Consider the following 26,385-nt stretch of genomic DNA (forward strand, 5'->3'; position numbering starts at 1 on the left):
ACCCCTTTAGAGACGTCGTGTCCCATCTCCAGTCCTCTTTTGAGACCTCTGTTTTCAGGGTAAATTAATACTATTTCTTACTTGATTTGAGCATTTTCTCCTGTTTTTCCTTGCATTGCAGAATCATTCAGAACAGAATGACCGGCAGGATGTGACAGACTAAATTAGGTTTTTGCATTTCTCTGGAAATTTAAGTCCCTTTTCTAACATAGTTTCTTCCACAAAATATGCTCAGAGTTCCAAACCTTCTAGTCACAAGTGAATCTTTGGAACATACTCCTTATGCATTGTGCTGTATTGTGCTTAGTCGCTCAGGTGTGTCTGACTCTTCATGACCCCATGGAATGTAGCCCACCAGGCTCCCCCATCCCTGGGATTCCCCAGGCAAGGATACTGGAGTGGGTTGCCATGCGCTCCTCCAGGGGATCTTCCCAACCCAGGGATCAAACCCAAGTCTCCCGCATTGCAGGCAGATTCTTAACTGTCTGAGCGACCAGGGAAGCCCACTCCTTATACATTGCCGCTGCTAAGTCACTTCAGTCATGTCTGACTCTGTGCGACCCCACAGAGCTCACCAGGCTCCCCCGTCCCTGGGATTCTCCAAGCAAGAACACTGGAGTGGGTTGCCATTTCCTTCTCCAATGCATGAAAGTGAAAAGTGAAAGTGAAGTCGCTCAGTCATGTCCGACTCTTTGCAACCCCATGGACGCAGCCCACCAGGCTCCTCCGTCCATGGGATTTTCCAGGCAAGAGTGCTGGAGTGGGGTGCCACTGCCCTCTTCCTTTATACATTGGGACTGTCTAAACATAGTTGAATGAAAGAAGTATAAATCTTGACTTCTTTTCTTTTTGGCAGTACACTTTTATCATGATGAAACAATTAGCTTGACCTAATTTTAATAAGAACAGTCATCTAAGAGGTGACTGGCCTCCAGTCTAGAAAACTGTACAATGAGTGGGTTCCCTCACCAGGCCAAGAGCGAAGGCCTGATTAAAACCAAAACTAGGCCCAGCTGCTCTGCAGGCCACACATTTCTGCAACTTCACTAAGTAACAAAACAGAGTATAAACATGGGGTATTCGGTAAACTAATGACTGAATAGGAGCCTGTGAAGTTCTCTGTGATTCCTGCCAGCCTCTGCTCCACTTCTGCCTCCGAGACCATCCACCTGATTTTGGCAGAGAACAAACCTGCCTTATCATGCAGCGTAGGCCTGAGTACGCGACAGCTGTGTTCTCAGTTCGGTGTGTAACTCTTTCCCAATATTTCATTAGATGGGAGATCAATAGAGAGGAGCAGAAAGGTCTGCCCACAAAGCAGCCAAGTAAATTGTTTGCCAATTTTTGGCTCTTGGGCTCAAAAAACAGAGACCTCAGGGTGCCCTCTGCCTCCTCACAAAAGTCATTCCTTCCCTTCGTTGCTGTTTTCAAATGTGGGTGCTTCTACTAAGCGTAAGGTGCCAGCTAGATGCTTCCCTGAACTGTAGACCTGAGTACAATAGAGAACTGCTCTTCATGTGGGGCTGGCATTCCTGGAATCACTCCCCAAAAGTGATGAAGCAAAGGCCCTTATGGCCAAGTTTCTGAGAAACTGCTGACTCTGCTTGACAGTCAAGTTTCTGGGGCCAGAGTGCTCTCAGGGACACCTGTGCTCACTCCTCGGGGCAGGGACAGCCCCAGAGACAACCCTTGACAGCAGGCCGTGTTACCTGAGCACTGAATACTCTAGGGGACACCATCACCAAGCTCCCTGCACCTCCTCCCTAACCACATTCTCCCCAGAGGCGAAGAAAATCTCTGGAGAAAAATTGTTCCCTGTATAGATGTCCATATATATATATATATATATATATATATATATATATATAACTATAGAAACCATTTATTAGAAAACAATGGTACAATGATAACTGAGTGCTATGTGAGCTTATTTACCAGATTCCCACTTTGAGCTAATGACAGTCATCTTGAATTCACCCAATTTGGGGAAAGGAGAGACCAGATCTAGTTACAGCTCTGCCATCACTTAACTGTGGCAATGATCTTGGGAGTGTCAGAACCTCTAGGAACCTCTGTTGGTTTATAAAGCAAAAGGAGGAAGTTAGGATATTGCTATGGTGTGGCTCAGCTGGTAAAGAATCCGCCTGCAATGTGGGAGACCTGGGTTCCATACCTGGGTTGGGAAGATCCCCTAGAGAAGGGAAAGGCTACCCACTCCAGTATTCTGGCCTGGAGAATTCCATCAGCTGAGTCCATGGGGTCGCAAAGAGTCAGACACAACTGATTGACTTTCACTTTCACTTTCCTAGTTTTGTTACTAATTATGGAGAGATTGATGATCTCCACTCTAAGGGCAGAAAGACAGAAGGAACTAAAGAGCTTCTTGATGAAGGTGAAAAAGAGTGAAAAAGTTGGTTTAAAACTCATCATTCAGAAAACTAAAATCATGGCATCCAATCCCATCACTTCATGGCAAATAGATGGGGGAAAAGTGGAAACAACAACAGGTTTTATTTTCTTGGGCTCCAAAATCATTGCAGACAGTGACTGCAATCATGAAATTAGAAGACACTTGCTCCTTGGAAGGAAAGCTATGACAAACCAAGACATCACATTAAAAATCAGAGAAATCACTTTGCTGACAAAGGTCCATACAGTCAAAGCTATGCTTTTTCCAGTAGGCATGTACAGATGTAAGAGTTGGACCATAAAGAAATCTGAGTACCAGAGAATTGATCCTTTTGAACTGTGATGTTAAAGAAGACTCTTGAGAATCCCTTGGACTACAAGGAGATCAAACCAGTCCATCCTAAAGAAAATCAACCCTGAGTTTTCATTGGAAGGATTGTTGTTGAAGCTGAAACTCCAATACTTTGGCCACCTGATGCAGAGTCAACTCACTGGAAAAGACCCTGGGAAAGATTGAGGGCCAAAGAAGAAGAGGGCAGCAGAGGATGAGATGGTTAGATAGTTTCACTGACTCAACAGACATGAGTTTGAGCAAATTCCGGGAGATAGGGAAGAACAGGGAAGCCTGGTGTGCTGCAGTCTATGGAGTTGCAGAGTCAGACATGACTTAGCAACTGAACAGTAACAACAACAATGGAGAGATTGAGTTAAATAAGCAGTCAACAAGAATGGTTAGACTGTCAACACGGACATCAACTATGTCAGTTTGGAGAACTGGGTTCTGTGTGAAGTCAGGGCAGGAACATGACAGGCCTGCTGTTCATTCAGGAGGAAAAGATAGGAGATATCCTAGTACAAAGTAAGAACCTAAGTGTGAAATGATAGGCTGACCCCTGAGCTGACCTATAAAAGTCACTGACTCCGTGGTCTCTGACACTGGGGTCTCTGACTCCGTGGTCTCTCTTGTTTTGATTTAGAGGGTGGGTTCCTTAATATTAGGCTTCCCAGGTGGCACAGGTGATAAAGAACCCACCCGCCAGTGCAAGAGATGTAAGAGATACAGGTTTGATCCCTGGGTGGGGAAGATATCCTGGAGAAAGGAATGGAAACCCACTCCAGTATTCTTGCCTGGAGAATCCCATGGACAGAGGAGCCTAGTGGGCTATGTTCCACAGGGTCACAAAGAGTCAGACATGACTGAAGTGACTTAGCATGCATAGCATGAAATCTTTGATATTAAATGTAGACAAGTTAATTTCATGGATGTGGTATTTGCTGGCAAACAGGAGGTTTCAGGCCCAAGCCTGCCTCTATAACTTGCTGAGCAGGCTTCTTCACAAAATCACTTCTTCTTCACCAGATGTCAGTTTCTGACTGAAACGAGAGCTTGGACAGGTGACTTTGAATCTTCAGTTTTTTGAAACATCAGTGTCCCTGTCTTGGTGTCACTTTCTAGGTTTGAGCCTCTGACTTGGTATCAGGCCAGGCAGATGCAGAAGGGGGCTGGTGACTATGGTGTTGGCATTTCATCTTCTATTAATGAGACCAAGGCTTTAATCCTAACTGCAAAAATGACTCAGACTAATCCTGAGAGCAACGTGAGATTCCACAGTTAACAAGTCCAAACTGCTGGTGAGTTGGGGGAAGGCCTTCCTGTGTGGAGAGGTGGGGCATAGTTTAACATTGCAGTACTGTATGGGGTCATGGTTAGAGTCATAATAAAAATCTCTTGGCTAAATGGGAAAATTTAGCCTTTAAGAAAGTTCTAAAATAAGATCATTTACAAGAAAATTTTACCTGGTTTTTGTTTTAATGTGGCCCTCTCACATACTTTCTTTTTTCAAATGAAAAAACAAAAATCTCATATACTAGTACACTTTTTAGAAGTTTAATAAAAATTATAGAACAAAATAACCTTTGGGATTGCTCTACAGCAGGAATTGGCAATCATTTCCCAAAAAGGCCCAGATAGTAAATATTGTTGGTTCTGCAACCATGTGGTCTCTGTTGCAACTACACAGCTTTGTGATTGCATTATAAGAGCAGGCCTAGACAAGAGCACTAATAAATGGGCAATAAAACTTCACTTTGGGGGCTTCCCTGGTGGTCCAGAGGTTAAGAATTTGCCTGCCAGTGCAGGGGACATGGGTTTGATCCGTTGTCCTCAAAGGTTCCATGCTGCAGAGCAGCTAAGCCCATGCACCACAACTGCTGAGCCCACGCTATAGAGCCTGTGCGCTGCAACTATTGATGTCCACGTGCCCTAGAGCACATGCTCCACAACAAGAAAAGCCACCACGGGACGCCTGAGCACTGCAACTAGAGAGAGTCCCTGCTCGCTGCAACCAGAGAAAAACCCTAGTAGCAACAAAGACCCAGCTCAGCCAAAAATAAATTTTTTTTAGAAAGTGTACTTATAAACATGGAAATCTGAGCTTTGTGTAATTTCCATATGTCATAAAATATTATTATTCTCTTGATTTTGTCCAACCAATAAAAAACGTAAAAACCACTCAGGTTTCAATCTATACACAAACAGGACACCTTTGGCCCACAGTGCCATGGACTGGCAACCCCTAGTAAACAAGAATAAAGATGTGGAAAGATGTGTGGACACATTCAGCAAGAGACAGGCATGCCTCATTCTGTTGCACTTCCCTTTCTTCTGCTCCACAGATGCTGCTTTTAAAAAAAAAACAAAAAAAAAACTGAAGGTTTGTGGCAACCCTGCATCAAGCAAGTGTGCTAGCCCCATTTTCCAACAGCATTTGCTCACTCTGGTCTCTGTGTCACATTTCGGTAAGTCTTGAAATATTTCAAACATTTTCATTATTATTATATTTGCTATGGTGTGATCTGTAATCTTGGATGTTACTATTGTAACCATTTGAAGGCACCGTGAACCATGTTCATGTAAGAGGATGAACTTAATCAATGCTGTGTGTGTTCTAATTGCTCCATCTGCTGGCTGTTCTCTATCTCCTGAGACACCACAGTATTGAAATTAGGCCAATTAATAACCCTACAATGGCCTCTAAGTGTTCAAGTGAAAGGAAGAGTCCCATGTCTCTCATAAATCAAAAGCTAGAAATGATGATATTTGGTGAGGAAGGCATGTCCAAGCTGAGATAGACTGAAAGCTAGGGCTCTTATACCAGTTCAGTTCAGTCACTCAGTCGTGTCTAACTCTTTGGACCTGACGGACTGCAACACGCCAGGCCTCCCTGTCCATCACCAACTCCTAGAGTTTCCTCAAACTCATGTTTATTGACTCGGTGATGCCATCCAACCATCTCATCCTCCGTCGTCCCTATCTCCTCCTGCCTTCAATCTTTACCAGCATCAGGATCTTTTCCAGTGAGTTAGTTCTTCGCATCAGGTGGCACATCAGCTGGAGTTTTACCTTCAACATCAGTCCTTCCAATGAATATTCGGGACTGATTTCCTTTAGGATTGACTGGTTGGATCTCCTTGCAGTCCAAGGGACTCTCAAGAGTCTTCTCCAACACCACAGTTCAAAAGCATCAATTCTTTGGCACTCAACTTTCTTTATAGTCCAACTCACATTCATACACAACTACTGGAAAAACTATAGCTTTGACTAGACGGACCTTTGTTTGCAAAGTAATATCTCTGCTTTTTAATATGCTGTCTAGGTTGGTCATAAATTTTCTTCCAAGGAGTAAACATCTTTTAATTTCATGGCTGCAGTCACCATCTGCAGTGATTTTAGAGCCCCAAAAATAAAGTCTGTCACTATATCCACTGTTTCCCCATCTATTTGCCATGAAGTGATAGGACCAGATGCCATGATCTCAGTTTTCTGAATGTTGAGCTTTAAGCCAACTTTTTCACTCTCCCACTTTCACTTTCATCAAGAGGCTCTTTAGTTCTTCACTTTCTGCCATAAGGGTGGTGTCATCTGCATATCTGAGGTTATTGATATTTCTCCCGGCAATCTTGAGTCTAGCTTGTGCTTCTTCCACACGAGCGTTTCTCATGATGTACCCTGCATAGAAGTTAAATAAGCAGGGTGACAATATAAAGCCTTGATGTACTCCTTTTCCTATTTGAAACAAGTCTGTTGTTCCATCTCCAGTTCTAACTGCTGCTTCCTGACCTGCATACAGATTTATACCAGTTAGTCAAGATGTAAATACAAAGGGGAAGTTCTTAAAGGAAATGAAAAGTGCTGTTCCAGTGAACACAGGAACAGTAAGAGAGTGAAACAGGCTTCTTGCTGATATGGAGAAGTGGCCTGGATAGAAGGTCAAACCAGGCACAACATTCCCTTGCTGCTGCTACTGCTGCTAAGTCGCTTCAGTTGTGTCTGACTCTGTGCGACCCCATAGACGGCAGCTCACCTTAATCAGAGCCTAATCCAGAGCAAGGTCCTAACTCTATTCAGTTCTGTGAAGGCTGAGAGAGGTGTGGAAGCTACAGAAGAAAAGTTTGAAGCCAGCAGATGTTGGTTCATGAGATTTAAGGAAAGAAGTCATCTGCATAGCATCAAAGTGCAAAATGAAGCAGCAAGTGCTGATGTAGAAACTGCAGCAAGTTACCCAGAAGATCTAGCTAATCATAATAATCATAAAGGTAGCTACACTAAGCAACAGGTTTTCAGTGTAAAAGAAACAGCCTTGTGTTGGAAGAAGATGCCATCTCAGGGTTTCCTGGTTAGAGGGGAGAAGTCAATGCATGACTTCAGAACTTCGAAGGACAGCCTGACTCTCTCATCAGGGGCTAATGCAGCTGGTGACTTTAAGTTGAAGCCAATGCTCCTTTACCATTTTGAAAATCCCAGGGCACGTAAGAATTATGCTCAACATACTCTGACTGAGCTCCATAGATGGGACAGAAAAGCCTGGATGACAACACGTATGTTTACAACATGGTTTACTGACTATCCTAAGCCCACCGTTGAGACCTACCACGCTGAAAAAAAGAGCTCTTTCAAAATATTACTGCTCTTTGACAATGCACCTGGTCACCCAAGAGCTCTGCTGGAGATGAACTATTAGGTTAATTGCTCTTCCCATGCCTGCTAACATAACATCTATTTTGCCACCCATGGATCAAGTAGTAATTTTGACTTTCAAGTGTTATTCTTTAAGAAATATGTATTTCATAAGAAATATATATTGCCATAGACAGTGATTCCTCTGCTAGACCCAGGTAAAGTGATTTGAAAATCTTAGGGAAAGGATTCATTACTCAAGATGCCATTAAGAACATTCATATTTCATGAGAAGAGGTTAAAAATATCAATATTAACAGGAGTTTGGAGAAAGTTGATTCCAAACCCTAATAGATAACTTTGAGAAGTTCAAGACTTCAGTGGAGGAAATAACTGCAGATGTGGTGGAAATAGTGGGGGGGACTAGAAATGGGGTCTAGAGATGTGAGTGAGTTGCTGCCTCCTCAGGATAAAACTTTAACATATGATGAGTTCTTCTGATAAGGGAAGAAAGTGGTATCTGAAGATGGAATCTACTCCTGGTGGAGATGCTGTGAAAGTAGCTGAAGTGACAACGAAGAACTGAGAATATGTAAACTTAGTTGCTAAGGCAGTGACAGGGTTTGAGAGGCCTCCCTCCAATTCTGAAAGAAGTTCAAACCATCAGATGATGATTAGCACTTTTTAGCAATTAAGTATTTTTAATTAAGGTATGTATATTTTTTGTTCAGATATAATGCTATTGCACATTTAATAGACTAAAATATACTGTAAAAACATAACTTTTATATACACTCAGAAACCAGTACTCTTGCCTGGAAAATCCCATGGATGGAGGAGCCTAGAAGGCTGTAGTCCCTGGGGTCACTGAGGGTCAGACACGACTGAGCAACTTCACTTTTACTTTTCACTTTCATGCATTGGAGAAGGAAACGGCAACCCACTCCAGTGTTATTGCTTGGAGAATCCCAGGGATGGGGGAGCCTGGTGGGCTGCCGTCTATGGGGTTGCACAGAGTCAGACACGACTGAAGTGACTTAGCAGTAGCAGCAGAAACCAAAAAATTCATGTGACTTGCATTATTGGGTTGGTCTGGAACCAAAGGAGATCCAACCAGTCCATTCTAAAGGAGATCTGTCCTGGGTGTTCTTGGGAAGGAATGATGCTGAAGCTGAAACTCCAGTACTCTGGCCACCTCATGCGAAGAGTTGGCTCATTGGAAAAGACTCTGATGCTGAGAGGGATTGGGGGCAGGAGGAGAAGGGGACGACAGAGGATGAGATGGCTGGATGGCATCACCAACTCAATGGACATGAATCTGAGTGAACTCCGGGAGTTGGTGATGGACAGAGAGGCCTGGCGTGCTGCGATTCATGGGGTCGCAAAGAGTCAGACACGACTGAGCGACTGAACTGAACTGAACTGGAACCAAACCCATTATATCTCCAGGATGTGTCTATATGAAATATATTAGGGAATCATATTAGAAATTTAGTCTAAAACAAATATTTTGCAAAAGGGGATTTTGTTAATCTTGGGCCACATGTAAATGAGTTTAATTTTCTTGATATGAAAAATAACTTACACAGGAGATAATCCCATGGTTATATTATTAATAAATTCAATTACTAATAAATTAAATAGAAATATTTAAAATCTTTAATGAATTTTATAAAGTATGGAGAAGATTTTTGAGTGAATAATTATTTTGCTCTTTCTATGAGATGAAAAATGAGCAAAATTGTTGTAACTTAGTAGGTGATCGCTTTAAACATTTGGAATACTTAAAAATTTAAAACAAAAATTCACACTTTTATTTCTGAAAAGTGAATCATTTCAACATTAGCAAAGATTACAATATATCTTAGTATTTGTAGTGCAAGGAAAAAGTTAAATATAATTTATAATATATACATAGAGAAATATCAGTAAAGTATTACAGTTCATAACTCCAATACTTAAAATATTTCACTAAAGCAGTGTTGTACACAGTAGCTGAACACTGTGCTATAGCCTAAACTATATTTCCTTCAATTACAACTTGTTTAAAGATAAAAAGTTTTCAAATAAAATACAATGCCAATTTAATGAATTCCTTGCAGTTTCATATCTAAAACTTTCAGATGGTCATTATCATCCAATTTTAATTTTAAAATATATCACATGAGAGCTACATTGTTTTCATAGGTGCATGTTAATAATATCAGAACAAAACCTGCCTTTTCTGGAAAAAAAATCTTCCAATTAATATGAAATCTAATAAAAGTGTAGGTAAAATAATTGAAACCTGACACAGATATTACAGTTTCCAGCAAAAATAAATTAAATATAAAGAGAATATAATAAAACCATCTTTAATGTTCTCAAGATATTAAGACAGTCATTTTAAAAGCCATGAATACTAGATATAAGGAAAGCTGAAAAAAATTTTTATTAAAAGGCATGATATAATCCTTTAAAATACCCTCTGTAATATACATCTATACCCAAAGAGCCCCATATCTGATCAGAAAGTCATGCATTTTCACTAAAACGTGAATGTGTACTTTTTGCATAACCATGGGAGGTTTATATAAAAATAAAGCAGTTTCCTTAGGAAAACAAAAAAAGAAGAACTTTTGCCAAATATTCTGGGAAAAAACAAGCAAACAAACAAAAAAAAGACTTTTTCCTCTGAAAATAATAAAGTTCAGTCCCTGGCAATGTGAACACTCCACAGACTTCTTCAAATGAAAACAAATTATTGTGCTTCTAGAAACTAGTTTGTTTTGTTTTTCACTTGCAGAGTCTGAATCAGCATCTGGAAACCATCACCAAAATGTTAAGATTCACAAGCAAGCACTGGTGAGCAGAACGAACCTGCTGCACCGTTCCACTGCCACTAAACACGTCTGTCCACAGGGCATTGGTGAGTGATGGTGCGCCGCAGACATGTAACAGCATCAGGGGGCCTCTTTCTCCAAGCATATGTTCACAAATGTTTGAATTTATATCTAAACTCAATATCATGTAATGGTGGTAAAATGCCCAAGCCTGCCCGGGATTGGTCCAAAGGTGGACATTTGACACAGCTCTCCACAAGCTCTAGTTCGAAATAGGAAAGCATCAGGATCAAAAACTGCTTGATTTCCTGGACAGCGAATAATCTTCCAGGACATATAGTGACTCCTGACCCAAAGGGCATGTAGTAATACTTTAACTTGAGTCCATTACTGTAGAAGGTGGTCTTTGTCTTCCCATTTTCATCAAGATAGCGATCATATTTAAAAGTCTGCAATAAAGATGCAAAGGAAACAAATGCATAAGCTAGTTTAAAAAGAATCTTTTTCTGAATCTGGAAGTTCCAAAGGGTAATTTTCTTTTTTAATCCAATCTATGAGTAACATAGCAAATACCCCACCTTGAATCAGAAAGTAATAAGAAATAGGAATTTAAAGAGAACTGAGGGGAATGGGAGAGGCTTATACCTCCCATCCCACCTGGGTGACTAGTTCCTCCCTCCCTTAGGCAGAACGAGAAAGAAGGATTTAGATCAGAAATTAGAGGAGTCAGTATATTAGCCTCTAATTTCCTAGACTTGGGAAGAGGCACTTTTTAAGGAAGGAAGGAGGCAGCTTTATTATTGCAACTGCAGATATAATCTATTAGAGATTGTTGTTGTTGATATTTAGTCACTAAGTCACGTCTCACTCTTCTGCAACACCATGGATTGTAGCCCAAAAGACTCCTCTGCCCATGGGATTTCCCAGGCATGAATACTGGAGTGGGTTGCCATTTCCTCCTCCAGGGGATCTTCCTGATCCAGGGACTGAACCTGCCTCTCCTGCATTGGGAGGTGGATTCTTTACTGCTGAGCCACCAGGGAAGCCTCTAGTAGAGATATGATGGCAAATACCAAGAATAAAAATTAAAATTTCAGCCATCACCCAAATTCTCCAAAATATAATATGAATATTTGACATTAATAAAAGAGACAATCCCTGTGATTTCAATGATCAAACGAGTTCTGCAGTGGTAAATTTCCTTTTTATTTCAGTCTGGGTACACATCACCGGGACACTGAACTTTGATGAACAGTCACTTACCAAAGGGTCTGGGTAGATTTCTGGATCTAAATGCATTAACTGTGGATAAAGAGCTATGATGTCATCTTTGCGGATATTATAGGAACCATCCTGGAGGTGCAAAGTGAAGTCCTCTTTAGCCGTACGGATGTTGAGGGAAGCACTGGAAAGTCTCAGAGACTCCTTGATGATACTGTCTAAAGATTTTAAGAGGAATAAAGGAGGAGAGAAAAGGAAGAAGAAAGAACAAAGTATTTATAAAGGCCATGTAATCTAGAGTCTGATATACCCCTAGCAGCCAGTAACACAAACCTAAACAGACTAGTGGAAGCTGGCCAGATCCAAATTTCTCAAACTTTTTTATGTGCTGTGATCAATGATTCAGTTGTGCCTAGTGTATTTTTAATCCGATAATCTGAGTTATAATCTCTTGATATAATCTTGATCATCAATGGGAACTAGACTTTCATAATTTTACAGAAAAATAATCTTATTTCTACATGATACTAGACATCTAATAATTGCAAAAAATCAGTAAATAACTTTTATGTGAATTATTCAAAGTGTATCACTTTTGATATTTAATATACTAATACTTTTATATGGAAATATTTGTTCAAGATGCAGCTTCGCTTCGGTGTTTATGTTGCTGTTGCTGCTGCTAAGTCGCTTCAGTCATGTCCGATTCTGTGTGACCCCAGAGACGGCAGCCTACCAGGCTCCTCCATCCCTGGGATTCGGTGTTTATAAGAACCTGTACTTACCATTACACTGCCTGGGGTTGTGTGAGTACACCCTGCATTCTCATAGGGACATAAAGGGACACAAAGAACATGCTGAGAATAGCTTAAATATGATGAGACCTTCCAGTCTCTGTCCTTTTAACTGTCATGCTTTAAGTGCTCATCACACAATTGTGCATAAAATCATAGCAAGTTAGCACTTGATTTCACAAATGAGAAAATAAGGCCCCCAAAGAGTCGGACACGACTGTGCGACTGAACTGAACTGAAAGTGAAATGACATGTCCGAGGTCTCCACAGCAAATCAGAGCCCTCCCATAGGGCCCGTGCTTCTTGCCTCCCCATCCCTTCTGCTAGGACACACTGCCCCTGAAAGCATACACTGGTTTCTTGCCTCTAAAGACACATAAGAAAAGCAAGAGAAAACCTTGTTCTTACTTAAAAACATAGTACTTCTGTATTTCTATAAATCCAGAGAATCAAACATTTTTCAGTGAAATAACTGTCCACCCCATCTTCCAACCCATGCAGCTAATTGTGGTTTCATGGTGGTACCTTTTCCCCTTTCGTTTCATGCACACGAATAATGTACTAACTATAAGAAGAGTAGTAAAAGCAGTAACAAGCGAGGAAGTGCAGAAAAGAGCTTGAGAGCATAGGGTCAAGAGCTCCATGTCAGGCTGTCACTGGTTCCTCCATCCCATCCCAGGCTGTGATGTAACCTCTAAATGCCTGTCTCCTCACTTGTTCTATAGAAACAGTACTAGTCTCCAGGCATAGGGTTGCTGGAGGATCAGATGGGACATAACGCCTGCAACAAGTAAGTGTGTGATGTGAGCTGACGACCGCTGGTAGGAGGACACAGAAATTAACATGTAACACGCACACAAGCACACCTAGCACGGGCATGTTGTCCAGCTGTATCTGATTCAGATGAACAGGACTGTCGTCAAAGCTAACTTTCTGACCAGCGTTCTCTAGTGTTTTATTTACTTCTTCAGTGGCCGCTTTCATTGCCTCTGGGTTTCTATGAAAAGTTAAGAGAAAAGAAAAGATGTACAGAGCATAAGCTTTTTCTCTACCAAAAAGTCTGCAAAAAGGCATTTCCTCCTTCTTTTAATCAGATACAGGTCAAGATACAGAGACGGTGATAAAGGGACATTCCCATTTATTTTTTACTCTGTTTTATAGTTGTGCTTTTTAAATATTTTTATAGTCACTCCAGGTCTTAGTTGGGGCATGTGAACTCTTAGTTGTGAACTCTTAGTCCCTGACCAGGGATCGAATCTGGGCCCCCTTCCCTGGAGGAGTATGGAGTCTTAGCCATGGACCACCAGGGAAATCCCTGTAGTTTTTTAAGTCCTTGGATATCAGCAAGAACTGATGAAAGGGTCTCACTACGTAAAAGTAAAACTTTGGCCAGACTTTTAAATAAGTGATTCTAATAAGGATTAAATGATCAAAGTAGTCATTACATGGCAAGTGAGAGACAAAGTTGCCTCCAAGATAACGATTCTAAAGTACTAGCTAAACTGCCAAAGGAAATTTAAATTTACTCTTAAAATCCCTGATTCCACATAAAGCAGCTTTTCCACTTGTATGGTAATTTATTCCTCTGACACTTGGACCTCTGAAATGAATGCGACTTCATTTTAGGGCACTGACATTCACCGGATCCTCAGCGCATGGAACAGGATCGCAGTTAACTAAGTCTCAGAAACATCTGATTGATGTCTTTGCATGACTATCAGGAAATGGCTACTATTACTATAGGATATAAAATTGCTGTTGTAACCTTGCTGTTAATATATGAATTTACTCCAGACAGAGCTTTCCGAAGTAAACATTTTAGAAGACATTTAATCTTTGAGACAGATGAGTTTTTTATCTGAAATTAAAAAAAAAATTTTTAAAGACATAAAATTGGCAGCCCTCAACAGAACTTTGGCATTCCCAATCCAATTGAATAGTAATTTTGTGTCTGTGAAACATCCAGTTTAACTGGAATAATTCAATAAAACATTTGAATGTCAAATTCCTCAAAGACTAACCTTTGGGAAAGAAATCACGTTATGCAAAGTTTATGCTGCATCCAAGTTTTTTTTATATACAGTGTTTAAAAGGCAAAATCTAGCTAAATTCCATCAATAACAGTATATTATGATTGATTCATAGGTATTAGAGTTGGTCAAATAGTATTACAGCAACCACTAACTGAGTGAAAAAGCAGCTAATGTAGGCAGGCTGAAGTGGCTTAGCAAGCATGCACGCACTGTCCTTTTTGCTGACAGTACATCAGCAATCACATAAGGATATTTTTATGATTATAAAGACCAAACTCATGCACTTAAAGAGGCGCCGTGAAGAACAACCTGGCCTTAAGGAGAAGGGCTCTGGGTGCAGACAGCCTCATTGACCCTGTACCAGTATGTTCCTTTCCCCAGGACGATCAGTCTCTGCTTCTATAAGATGTGTTTAGCGGTCATAGCTGTTTTTAGAGGATCGGATACGCCGATGTAACTATTGAACATTTACAAGGGTAAATGCCACATTCATGATTGGCAGCATGAGAAGGTACCATGAGTCTTTTTTTTTTTTTTTTAGTTACAATGATTGAATTTCTGCTTTCAACTAAAATAAAGAAATAAATGGATAATCTGCTGATTACCTAATCATTTGAAACAAGCTCCAGAAAGTGGCTGGAATGGTGTTTGCTTGTGATGCCCAGAGGACTGCGAGGAGTGACTTGGCTCTCTCTGTGTCATCCAAGGTGGCGAATGTGTCATTCAGAAACCTGACCAGCTCTGAGATGTGGTCTCTTTCTCTGAGCTTCTGGAGCCTCAAGCCCTCCGTCAGCTTCTCCCGGGCGTAGTGTCCTGTCTTGAACACATGGATGGGGAAGCCAGCCACCAGGGCGGGAAAGATTTTGTCAAATTGCTTGAAGTTGTCCAGGCTGTTTTGAATGAGTGCCTTTTGGGCATCTTGCCCTGCGAGATCGCGGCCAAAGAGCGTCAAGTAGCCAGCTTCGAACATGACCCGGTAGCAGAAGGAGTACATCCCCTCAGTCACCCAGGCAGGCGTGGGAGGCTGTGGTGACCCCTGGGGTCTCAGGACAAGCTGGAGGTTTCCCATCATGGCTTCTGTGAGGGAGCTCAAGGCATCCCCCTGCAGGGTCTTGATGATAGTTTTGCTTATGTTATCAGTGGTGTTTCCATCACTCGGGTCAATGCTTCTGTGTCCAAATGCCTGATGGGAAATGAAATGTGGGGGAAGAAAGAAATTAAGCCTGACCCAGGACTAGTAAATGAGGATGGCATGGCAACCCACTCCAGTACTCTTGCCTGGAGAATCCCGTAGACAGAGCAGCCTGGCAGGCTACGGTCCATGGGGTCACGCGACTGAAGTGACTTAGCAACAGGACTGGTAAACAGCGTGATTCTTTCATGATTCTCTACTTGTTAAAAAAGGGGAGGAGAAGGGAACCAGCCTTCCCACCTGAAATTTCATAGCAGTTGTATTTGAAATACCACTTCAAATAATGGCCAAATCACATCCTTCAAGGCCAACTTCAAGTCCCAGATTATCAGTGAAACTTCCTTCACAACTACTGTGCTCTTCTCTTTCTTATTTTTCTATGCTTCTGCATTTATTTGCATGTTAATTTGGTATTAATCAAGAGTGTTTCTTTAAAATGTTTATTTATTTATTTGGCTGCACTGGGTCTTATTTATTTGGTTAGAGTACTTGGGAACCCTTAGTTGAGGTGTCTGTGACCTAGTTCCCTGACTAGGGATCAAACCCAGGCCCTCTGCATTGGGAGTGCAGAGTCTTAGTCACTGGACCACCAGGGAATTCCGAAGAATTTTTTTTTAATCATTTGTTCTCTTTCATATTCCTTGTAGATATATCTTAACCAGATTTTAAGTTACTTAGGGGCAGAGACCAGGTCTAATATTTCTTTGCAGAAACTCAGTTAATATTGATTTATTTTGCTCTGTAAAAGAGCCTTTTAAAGTGATGCCAAAATATCTGGACAATTCCTTAACAAAATTAAACAATTGTGTGGCATGAGTGTGGTAAAACAACTATTGAATGTTAAGTTCCCACATGCGCTCTCGGTGTTGTGTAGAAATTATTGACATGAGTGAGTTTTTAAACTGTCTTATACAGTACCATCTAGTCCAGTAAAACATTTAGTTTTTATTTCACCCTCCTAAACTGGTTAGAAAATGACAAACCTATACCTATTTCAACTTTTTAGATGGTTAGTACCAACAGATTATGTCCAATTTGGTTTATTGTGTTTCTAAGAATCTTCATGTAAGGGTAGCTCTTTTCAACATATCTGTCTTTAAATTGGAGTACATCAGAATGATTAAATAGATTGACATAGAAAAGGTAGAAAATAAACAAGTCTAATGTTATGTAAATGCATATCTGGTTACCTTTGCAGAAGCAGTAAAGTGAAATTTTTTCCAATCAAAGTATTTTCCATGGCACAGTACTTTATGATATGACAAGGGATTTGTGATGAAGTGGACATAGTTTCCCATCAGTCTGCAGGTGAAAACATGACCGTGTTTCCTTTGATTCGCTCTGAGGAACTCGAGAGGATTGGCACCAAACTGCAGAGCACAACCCAGATACGGAATCAGCCCATTCTCCAGAGGTGGTTCACCCATCTGCCTGTGAGAAACAGAGATGGTAAATATGGAAAACTGTACGTAGTTCTTTGTTTATGTTTATTTATATTCAGTTTACTACCACTGATGTCAAATTTCAAACTCTATATTTATTGATATTTTTTTGGTTGGTGAGGCCCTGCTCCTTTACTAAAATAATGAGTCATCTTAACTTAGTAACATGATATGTTGGTTAAAATGATAGGTAAAGCCATCCATCCATCCATCCGTCCATGCATCCATTCAGCAAACACATCTGTGTATGTGTGCACACGTGTGTTTGTGTACAGTATGCTCAATCATGTCCGACTCTTTTGCAACTCCATGGACTGTAGTCCACCTGGCTCCTCTGTCCATGAAGTTTCCCAAGCAAGAACACTAGAGTGGGTTGCCATTTCCATCTCCAGGAGAATCTTCCTGACCCAGGGAATCAAACCCGCATCTGTTGCATCTCCTACATTGACAGGGGGATTCTTTATCCCTGCATCACCTGAGAAGCCCTTACTGAATGTCTAATATATGCTGCTCATTCTTCCCAATCATGAGGATAAAAGGGTCAACCAAGGCCAACAAGAATTTTGCTCTCAATGTAGAAATGAAATTACATTGTAGTGTTTATATTTGTTTCTAAGCATTGTTTGCCTGAGTATCTCAAAATGTTTTATTTTATTGTCTTTTCTAAAGGTATATAGCATACTGAATGACAGAAAGGATTGCAGAATTGAAGTTTTTAAAAAATCTTCATAGTTTAAACGTTTTGTTATTCTGTAATGATAGTTGAAGCAGGAATCTGAGAAATTAGCACATTATAGAGTGAAATTGAATAAGATAGGTATTGACATGGTTGTTGATTATAATTTAGTGTTCTTTCTTATAATCTAGCATTATAATTTAATGCTCATGCTATTTTAAATGTTTTCATTTAATAAAATAAACATTTATTTTCCAACAGAAACCACTCTCCCTCTTTGTAGAATAATATAGCATAAAATAATGATTTTTATTTTCATAGTTTGCAGGTAAGTAGTTTAATTAAAAATAGAAATTACCAAGCCTGAATTAAAATACTGAAAAGGAAAAAAAAAAAAAACCTGTTAAAAGGTGGACAACTCATAGCAGCCTACATAGCTGAAGATATGCAGTGGGTAATTCTGTTTTGGAGACTGACATAGTCAAGAATATTTATATGCCCTCCCCCAAATGCTCTTTGAACCAATCAGAAGTTAAATAATTATGGTGGATGTATCTGACTTCATTGTATTTCTTCAACCAGTTGTAAATGATGCACACAAATAAGTAATGTCTCATGTATTTGGCAGTTTCCCAATTCACCACGATTGATTATCATTAGTAATAGTAATAGAGTCTTAACCCTGATGTTAAGGGGACATGGGTTTGATCCCTGGTTTGGGAAGATCCCACCTACTGCAGAGCAACTAAGTCCATGTGCCACAGCTGCTGAGCCTGTGCTCTGGCGCCAGCGAGTCACAACCCCTGAGTCCACATGTCACAACTCCTGAAGCCCGTGCAGTTTGAGCACCAAAGCCCGTGCTCCACTACAACCACTGCCATGAGAAGCCTGGGCACTGCAACAAAGAGTAGCCCCCGCTCAGCACAGCCAGGGAAAGCCCTAGCAGCAGCAAAGACCAAGTGAAGCTAAAGCTGAATGAGTAAATACAAGGAAGCTTAAAGAAAGAGCAGGATGCTCACTGCAGGCTCTATGCTCTTGTCCAACTTAGACCGAGTGTGTATGCAGTGCACAAGAACTAGCTGAAAAGAGAACATTTGTTTAGTCAGAGCATCTATTTAACCTACAAGACAGCAACTGCGGATCCCACTTACCACGTCTATCCTTACTCACCCACACTTTATATGCACACATGGGCACACAGACATACGCACACACACAGATCTTACAAAGTTTCTGTCAGTGATGTTTAACAAGTTTGTCCATTTTTACATTAAGACTAATATATTTCAATACTAAAAAGGAAACATTGCCATTATATCTCTTGTGAGATCTAATAAAAAAGATACTTAAAATTTTTTTTAATTTAAAAATATTAAGGAAGAAAATGCCAGCATTTGTAAGTACAGAAAACCAACTGTATGGCATAACAATGAAAGTTAAATAACTTTAAATAAATGAACAAAAATGCAATTTAAAGATAAAACTTACCTTCTTCTCATTCCAAGAAGTAGGTATAAACAACAGCACACTGCTATAACAATCCCCCAGATCAAAGAGAGGCTCATCATTTTGCAAATCTAATGTGAAACCTCGGAGGAGGAGCGTCTGCGATAAGAAAGGTAAGGATGTAACAACAGACTCCAGCTGGACTTTTTATACACAGTAAGATGCTTCACTTGAGTGATCAAAGCAAACAACCATCCCTATTAGGTAAAAAAATAAAATAAAATAACTGGCCTTGAACTAAGTCCACAAGTATCAGAAGAGGTTCCAAAACAATCAGAGGCCTGCCATACTTGATAAGTTGAAGGTCACTCAAACATATGTTGACTTAACATTCAGACCTGGGAATGACAGCCAGTATTACAAATTTAGTACGCTTATGAAAAGAACAAATAAACCTGTTCAAGATGAACATATCAAATAGGGATGTAAAATATAATAAGGCAAAGAAAAGTAAGTACAAGTTATCACTAAGCTAATGATTTGATCTTGCTACCTTTAAAAAGAAATCAATTTAAATGATTTACGAGAGAGAGAGCTGTAAAGTTCAAAGGAAAGAGAACTGAGTGAAATGTTTCTGCTGTTTCACGTTTCAGTGCTTTTACAGAAGCATGGGTATTTTACTATATATAGTAACATGTTGCTTACCTATCACCCTCAAGAAAGAAAGTATCCCACAAAAATTCATCCTCCAGCTAAACACAGTCTAGTGTTTCAAGTCTTTATTAAATTTATGACAATATCCCTTCTGTTTTATGTTCCAGCTTTTTGGCACGTGGGATCTTACCTCCCCGACCAGGGACTGAACCCACACTCCCTTGCACTGGAAGGCGAAGTCTCAACCACTGGACCAGCAGGCAAGTTCCCCACAACACAGTTTATCTTAAAGCATCAAAACTTTATCAACCACTTCTTTCTAATTCAAAATAGGTTTATTAATTTTTCTGATTGTTAAAGAAGTATAGCTTAATTTCAAATAATTCAAGACTAACTGAAATGTATCTTAGTAGAAAGGGAAAGTCAATTCATAATTTACCTCTGCCACACCTCCCCACTCAGAACTGTGAACTGTTTGGTGTGTATATCCTCCCAAACTTTATTTCTTTGCACACTTATGTAGTAATTGAACGTCTATTTTGTACTAAGAACTCTTTAAAGGTATTCTGACTATAGGTATTAAGAAGATGGGCTGATTCCCTGCTTTAATGAAAGCATTATTTTAGTCGAGAGACAGATAATAAAATATAAGACATAAAATAAGGCAAAGTGCAGAGAGCTATCAGGGCATGAGAGCAACTGTAGGCGTGGTGACTTGCTCCTCTGAGATCAAGGGATTAGCCAAGACAAAACTAGAAAGACGAGAAATCCAAGAAGAAGGAGCAAATGCAGTAGTCCCGAGTTAAGGATGAACTTGGTCTATCTAAGAACCAGAAAGGATGTAGGATACATTGGAGCAGAGTGAATGAGGGGAAGCTTGGTTAAGATGTAAGACAAAAGACAGTCCAGAGCTCGGTCACATACAGGACGCTTGAGAGAAGTGAAAGAGAGTTTGGAGGGTGGCAGATCAAAACAGTATCTTCAGCTACACAGACTGCTGTGTTGTCAGGTTAACAACTGAACTTGAGTTTGAAGCAAGGGATAACAGTTAAAGGTGGAAATAGGAATCACAAGTCATTAATTTGAATGGTGTTCAGAGCCCAGAAACTATATCATATCACCTTGGGAGACTGTGAAATTGAAAGTTGTGAGTCGCTCAGTCATGACAGACTCTTAGCAACCCTATGGACTGTAGCCTGCCAGGTTCCCCTATTCTTGGAATTTTCCAGGCAACAATACTGGAGTGGGCTGCCATTCCCTCCTCCAAGGGATCTTCCTGACCCAGGGTTCAAACCCAGGTCCCCTACACTGCAGGCAGATTCTTTATCATCTGAGCCACAGGAAAGTCCAGGGAGACAATTAAGCCCAAGAAAAGAATAGAATCCAACACCAGACCCCAGAGCAGTCCATTTCTTGGGATCAGTCAGAGAGTGACGAAGAGGAGATGGGGAAGAAACAGTAGGAATAAAACCGAGAGAATACAGTGTCACAGGAAGAGGAAGATGCCCTTGAAGAAAGATGAGTACATCACAGGCTACTCTAAGGTCAAGGAAGAGGACAGAGAAAGGACCACTGGATTTGACAACGAGGAGATAGTTGGTGAGTCACACATAGACACACATGCAAAGATGGGATTCCATTAAAGACTTTATATAGCACAAAAAAATGAATATCTTGAATGTTTCCCATGACAACACACATCTGTATGTATTACATTTGTATCTGTAAGATCTCTTCATTTTTGTTCTGTGTGTATAGTCTTCCATTGACTAAATGTACTATTATTTAGTTAACTGATTCTCTACTGGTGGATACTTGGTTTCCAGTTCTTGGCTACAGAATCCATAGATTTATTTCATGCTTTTTTGCCTCCTTGAACAGAAACTACAAATATTTTATCATGGGGGATTTGTGATCATAGTTATGAATATCCACCGTTCTGTGGCAGTACATAGACTTTTCAGTCCATTTAGATATTTTTAGAGCATTGCACCCATTAAATACATTTAGACTGGTGTGCCTTTTTGAATTCCTGTGTCTGTTTTCTATATGACTCATTAAAGGTGAAACCTTTACATTAGCTGGCCTGTCACAACAGAATGTCACAATCAGAGTCAACACCAACCTAAGAGCAAACCAGTTTAACCCTTGGGAGTTACCTCTCAAGCAAACAAATGACAAATGTGGAAAAAATGGCACTTGGGGCCTCCAGAAATTATCTGAAGTTTCCAGTGCATTTATAATTTTGTCAAAATTAGAATGTTTTCAACATGCTAAGGGAGAAGTATATTCCCAACCCCAAGAAAATGTTCTTACGCCTTGTCTTCCCCATCCCCTCTCAGCACACCGTGAAACTCCATTCACATATAACCTGGATTCCCTTTAGCCTCATCTATTCTTCCTACTTCTTCTCCCACTGTCCCTCTTCTAGACAAAAAAGCCCAGGACACACAACCCCCCTTTTCTTCAGTGGGCTGAGGAAAAGCAGAGACACAGATGTCCATGTTCATATTTTTCTTTGTGGTTTACATCTTCCTTCTAGGATGTCACTTCTTTCTACTGTCCTGTCCACACAAGGATCCGTCACACCCCTAACATGCTATCTCTAATCTGCCGAGTGGGGACTGAGATGCTCCTTACGTCATCACAACTATTCACGGGTTGCAGGTAAATACCTGCAAGGTCTCCTGAGGAGTCAAGCACATTAAGTTTCAGGCTTGGGTGCCACGGCATCTCAGTGCGGCTAGCGCAGTGATCGGAGTATCAGAAAATAAGCAAATGCCAGCTGAATTGGAAAGTCATTTACTTACTTTTTTATTCTCTGCTATGTTTCAAACTGTGAGTTTTTATTACAAACACACACACACACACACACACACACACATACACATGCTGAGCATGTGTGTCCCGCATGGGCTCTGACTTATGGGGTTTCCACAGCAACAAGACAAAAAGTAAGTGCTCTGATGCAGAAAGGAGGATGTTTGAGCTGCCAGAAGGCCTAGCATGAACCAAGCTTATATAAACACTCTAATCCCTCTGTAGTCTATCAATTTCCTCTGTATTTATAGGGTAGTGAAGGGTCCACGCTGATGTTCAGAGGAAGAGCTGATTCTGAGCCTCAGAGAACACAGAGCCCGAGTCCAACACCCCATCCCATGAACAGGGACATACAAAACTTGGGAACTCAAACTAGAGGAAGAGAAAGTAGAGAGAACTGCTCAAGCTATCTGCTTATGTAAGCTGATGGCATAACTGGTTCCTTCTATTGAGAAACGCTGTAAACACAGTTTACATATATGTGATTGTTCAAAATAAAATAAGCTGTCAATATGGTTAAACAGTTGAGTCAAACCAGTTCTTTTCCTGAATTCACAACTAAGACTAATTCAACAGTGGAACGTGTGTGTATGTGTGTGAGCTTGCACGCTCAGTCATGTCAAACTCTTTGTGACCCCTTGGACTGTAGCCTGACAGGCTTCTCTGTCCATAGAATTCTTCAGGCAAGAATACTAGAGTGAGTAGCCATTTCTACCTCCAGGAGATCTTCCCAACCCAGGGATCGAACCTGGGTCTCCTGCATTGCAGGCAGATTCTTTACAATATGAGCCACCAGGGAAGTGGCAAATCCAGGGCACAACCTCAGATCTTCTGAACAGAATTTAAGCATTTCTCTTTGATGGGCTTCCCAGGTGGTGCTAGTGGTAAAGAATTCACCTGCCAGTGTAGGAGGTGCAAGAGAATAGGGTTTGATCCTGGGTCTGGAAGATCCTGTGGAGTAGGAAATGACAACTCACTCCAGTAAAGAATACTGGCAAGAAGCCTGGAAAATTCCATGGATAGAGGGGCCTGGTGGGCTACAGTTCATTGGATCACAAAGAGTCAGACACAACTGAGTGACTGAGTACACACACATTCCTCGTTTATAGCTCAGAACCTATGGGCGCCTGACTCCAGATTAAGGAAGAATAAGCACTCCACCTGCACATTCAAATGTAAAGTTGATTCATCAAATATGTTCTGAACACCAAGTGTGTGGAAGGCCCTGTTAGGGAATGAGGGAAAGCTGGATAGACGATTTAACAAACATTTCATTCATTCATGTTAACTTAGCACCCACTTGCTGTAAAGCACTTTTTAGGTGCTGGAGATACAGAGATAGGTAAGACAGGCAGGCTCAAGGGGACACAGGCAATTGACAGGAGAACAAACCCACTATTTGGTTTCTGATAAAGAAAGCATCATTTGTATGATCAGAAAAGGTCAGGGAGTGCACCAACATGTTGTGCCAAGATCCTCGCGTGCTTGCTCATGTAATCAACACTAGTACATGGAATCAGACACAGTTGCCCCATTTATGGGTGGCTTCATGCTGTAATGTCCTGGTTCCAGTCCCAGCGCAGCCCCTGCCAGGCCTGTCACAGGGGAACTCCTGTTGCCCAAGGGAAAGACAGGTCTGAGGGCTAGAATTAGAGAAGTGGCTGGCTTCGCTTTTCAGTTTCACCTTAAGCTGAGCCTCTGGAGCTTATCCATGAAGCTCAACTGGACAGAGATAAGAAGTGAGAACCATGGTCCCTTGGACCCGCTGGGCCCAACCAACCTCCCTGGAGGGTAAGGGAAGTTGGGTAGAGAGAGAAAGGAGAAAGCAGCAGGGGAATGAGACAGAGAGAGAGAGAAAGAGGGAGGAAGGTAAGGAGGGCTGAGCCTTTTCCTACTTTTTACTTGTTATGAATTGTGCTGCTGCAAACATTCATATCCAGTGTTTTGCATGAACATAGGTTTTAAAGGTCCTATATGAGGCTGAGCGCTGAAGAATTGATGCTTTCAAACTGTGGTGTTGGAGAAGATTCTTGAGGGTCCCTTGGGCTGCAAGGAGATCAAACTAGTCAATCCTAAAGGAAATCAACCCTGAATATTCATTGGAAGGACTGAGGCTGAAGCTGAAGCTCCAATTCTTTGGCCACCTGATGGGAAGAGCTAACTCACTGGAAAAGACCCTGGGGAAGATGGAGGGCAGGAGGAGCAGGGGGTGGCAGAGGATGAGATGGTTGGATGGCATCACCAACTCAGTGGATGTGAGTTTGAGCAAACTCTGGGAGATGGTGAAGGACAGGGGAGCCTGGCAGTTCTTGGGGTCACAAAGAGTCAGAGATGACTTAGCGACTGAACAACAACACGGAGCTGAGAGTGGATTCGCTGGATCATATGGTGGGTATTGAGCGTAAGGGTACTCATCAGTTAGCTACGTTAAACTGTAATTTGCTAAAGAAATAATAAACTTCATAGCAAGTTTGATTTAATTGTCCTGATACCTGCCTTCACTGATCAAGCTTGATTTTTCTGCCAAGGTTCATGGTTCAAGGTTCAAGATTGCCAAGAGAACACACTGGTCATAGCAAACACCCTCTTCCAACAATACAAGAGAAGACTCTACACATGGGCATCACCAGATGGTCAATACTGAAATCAGACTGATTACATTCTTTGCAGCCAAAGATGGAGAAGCTCTATACAGTCAGCAAAACCAAGACCAGGAGCTCACTGTGGCTCAGATTGCCAATTCCTTATAGCCGAATTCAACTTAAATTGAAGGAAGTAGGGAAAACAGTGCCAAATTCAACTTAAATTGAAGAAAGTAGGGAAAAAAAACTAGACCACTCAGGTATGACCTAAATCAAAACCCTTACAACTATACAATGGAAGTGAGAAATAGATTCAAGGGATTAGATCTGATAGAGTGCCTGAAGAACTACAGACGGAGGTTCATGACATTGTATAGGAGGCAGGGATCAAGATCATCCCCAAGAAAAAGAAGTGCAAAAAGGCAAAATGGTTGTCTTAGGAGGCCTTACAAATAGCTGCGAAAAAGAAGAGAAGGGCAAAAGAGGAAAAGAAAGATATACCCATTTGAATGCAGAGTTCCAAAGAATAGCAAGGAGAGATAAGAAAGCCTCCCTCAGTGATCAGTGTAAAGCAATGGAGGAAAACGATAGAATGGGAAAGACTACAGATTTCTTCAAGAAAATTAGAGATACCGAGGGAACATTTCATGCAAAGATGGGCACAATAAATGACAGAAATGATATGGACCTAACAGAAGTAGAAGGTATTAAGAAGAGGTGGCAAGAATACACAAAACTATCTCCATGACCCAGATAATCACGATGGTGTGATCACTCACCTAGAGCCAGACATCCTGGAATGCAAAGTCAAGTGGGCCTTAGGAAGCATCACTACGAACAAAGCTAGTGGAAGTGATGGAATTCCAGTTGAGCTATTTCAGACCCTTAAAGATGCTGTGAAAGTGCTGCACTCAATATGCCAGCAAACTGAAAACTCAGCAGTGGCCACAGGACTGGAAAAGGTCAGTTTTCATTCCAATCCCCAAGAAAGGCAATGCCAAAGAATGCTCAAACTATCTCACAATTGCACTTATCTCACACGCTAGCTAAGTAATGCTCAAAATTCTTCAAGCCAGTCTTCAACAGTACGTGAACTGTGAACTTCCAGATATTCAAGCTGGATTTAGAAAAGGCAGATGAACCAGAGACTGAATTGCCAACATTTGTTGGATCATCGAAAAAGCAAGAGAGTTCCAGAAAAACATCTACTTCTGCTTTATTGACTATGCCAAAGCCTTTGACTGTGTAGATCACAACAAACTGTGGAAAATTCTTAAAGAGATGGGAATACCAGACCACCTGACCTGCCTCCTGAGAAATCTGTATGCAGGTCAGGA

At 41.0% G+C, this 26,385-nt stretch overlaps 1 protein-coding gene and 1 non-coding gene across 2 annotated transcripts; both read right to left on the reverse strand.

The window, feature by feature from the left end:
• Positions 1 to 10,337: 10,337 nt before the first annotated feature.
• Positions 10,338 to 19,114, reverse strand: LOC128059606 (cytochrome P450 7A1). Its single transcript, XM_052652020.1, has 6 exons — positions 19,035 to 19,114; positions 16,619 to 16,859; positions 14,842 to 15,419; positions 13,070 to 13,200; positions 11,452 to 11,627; positions 10,338 to 10,637 (listed from the first exon to the last, which is right to left on the reverse strand). The coding sequence occupies exons 1-6, from the start codon at positions 19,112 to 19,114 to the stop codon at positions 10,338 to 10,340; spliced, it is 1,506 nt and encodes a 501-aa protein (XP_052507980.1).
• On the reverse strand, positions 15,952 to 16,024 carry TRNAG-CCC (transfer RNA glycine (anticodon CCC)). Its single transcript has one exon. It is a non-coding gene; the product is annotated as a tRNA-Gly (tRNA).
• Positions 19,115 to 26,385: the final 7,271 nt, after the last annotated feature.

This window comes from Budorcas taxicolor, chromosome 14, assembly GCF_023091745.1.
Source record: "Budorcas taxicolor isolate Tak-1 chromosome 14, Takin1.1, whole genome shotgun sequence".
NCBI classification, from domain to species: Eukaryota; Metazoa; Chordata; class Mammalia; order Artiodactyla; family Bovidae; genus Budorcas; species Budorcas taxicolor.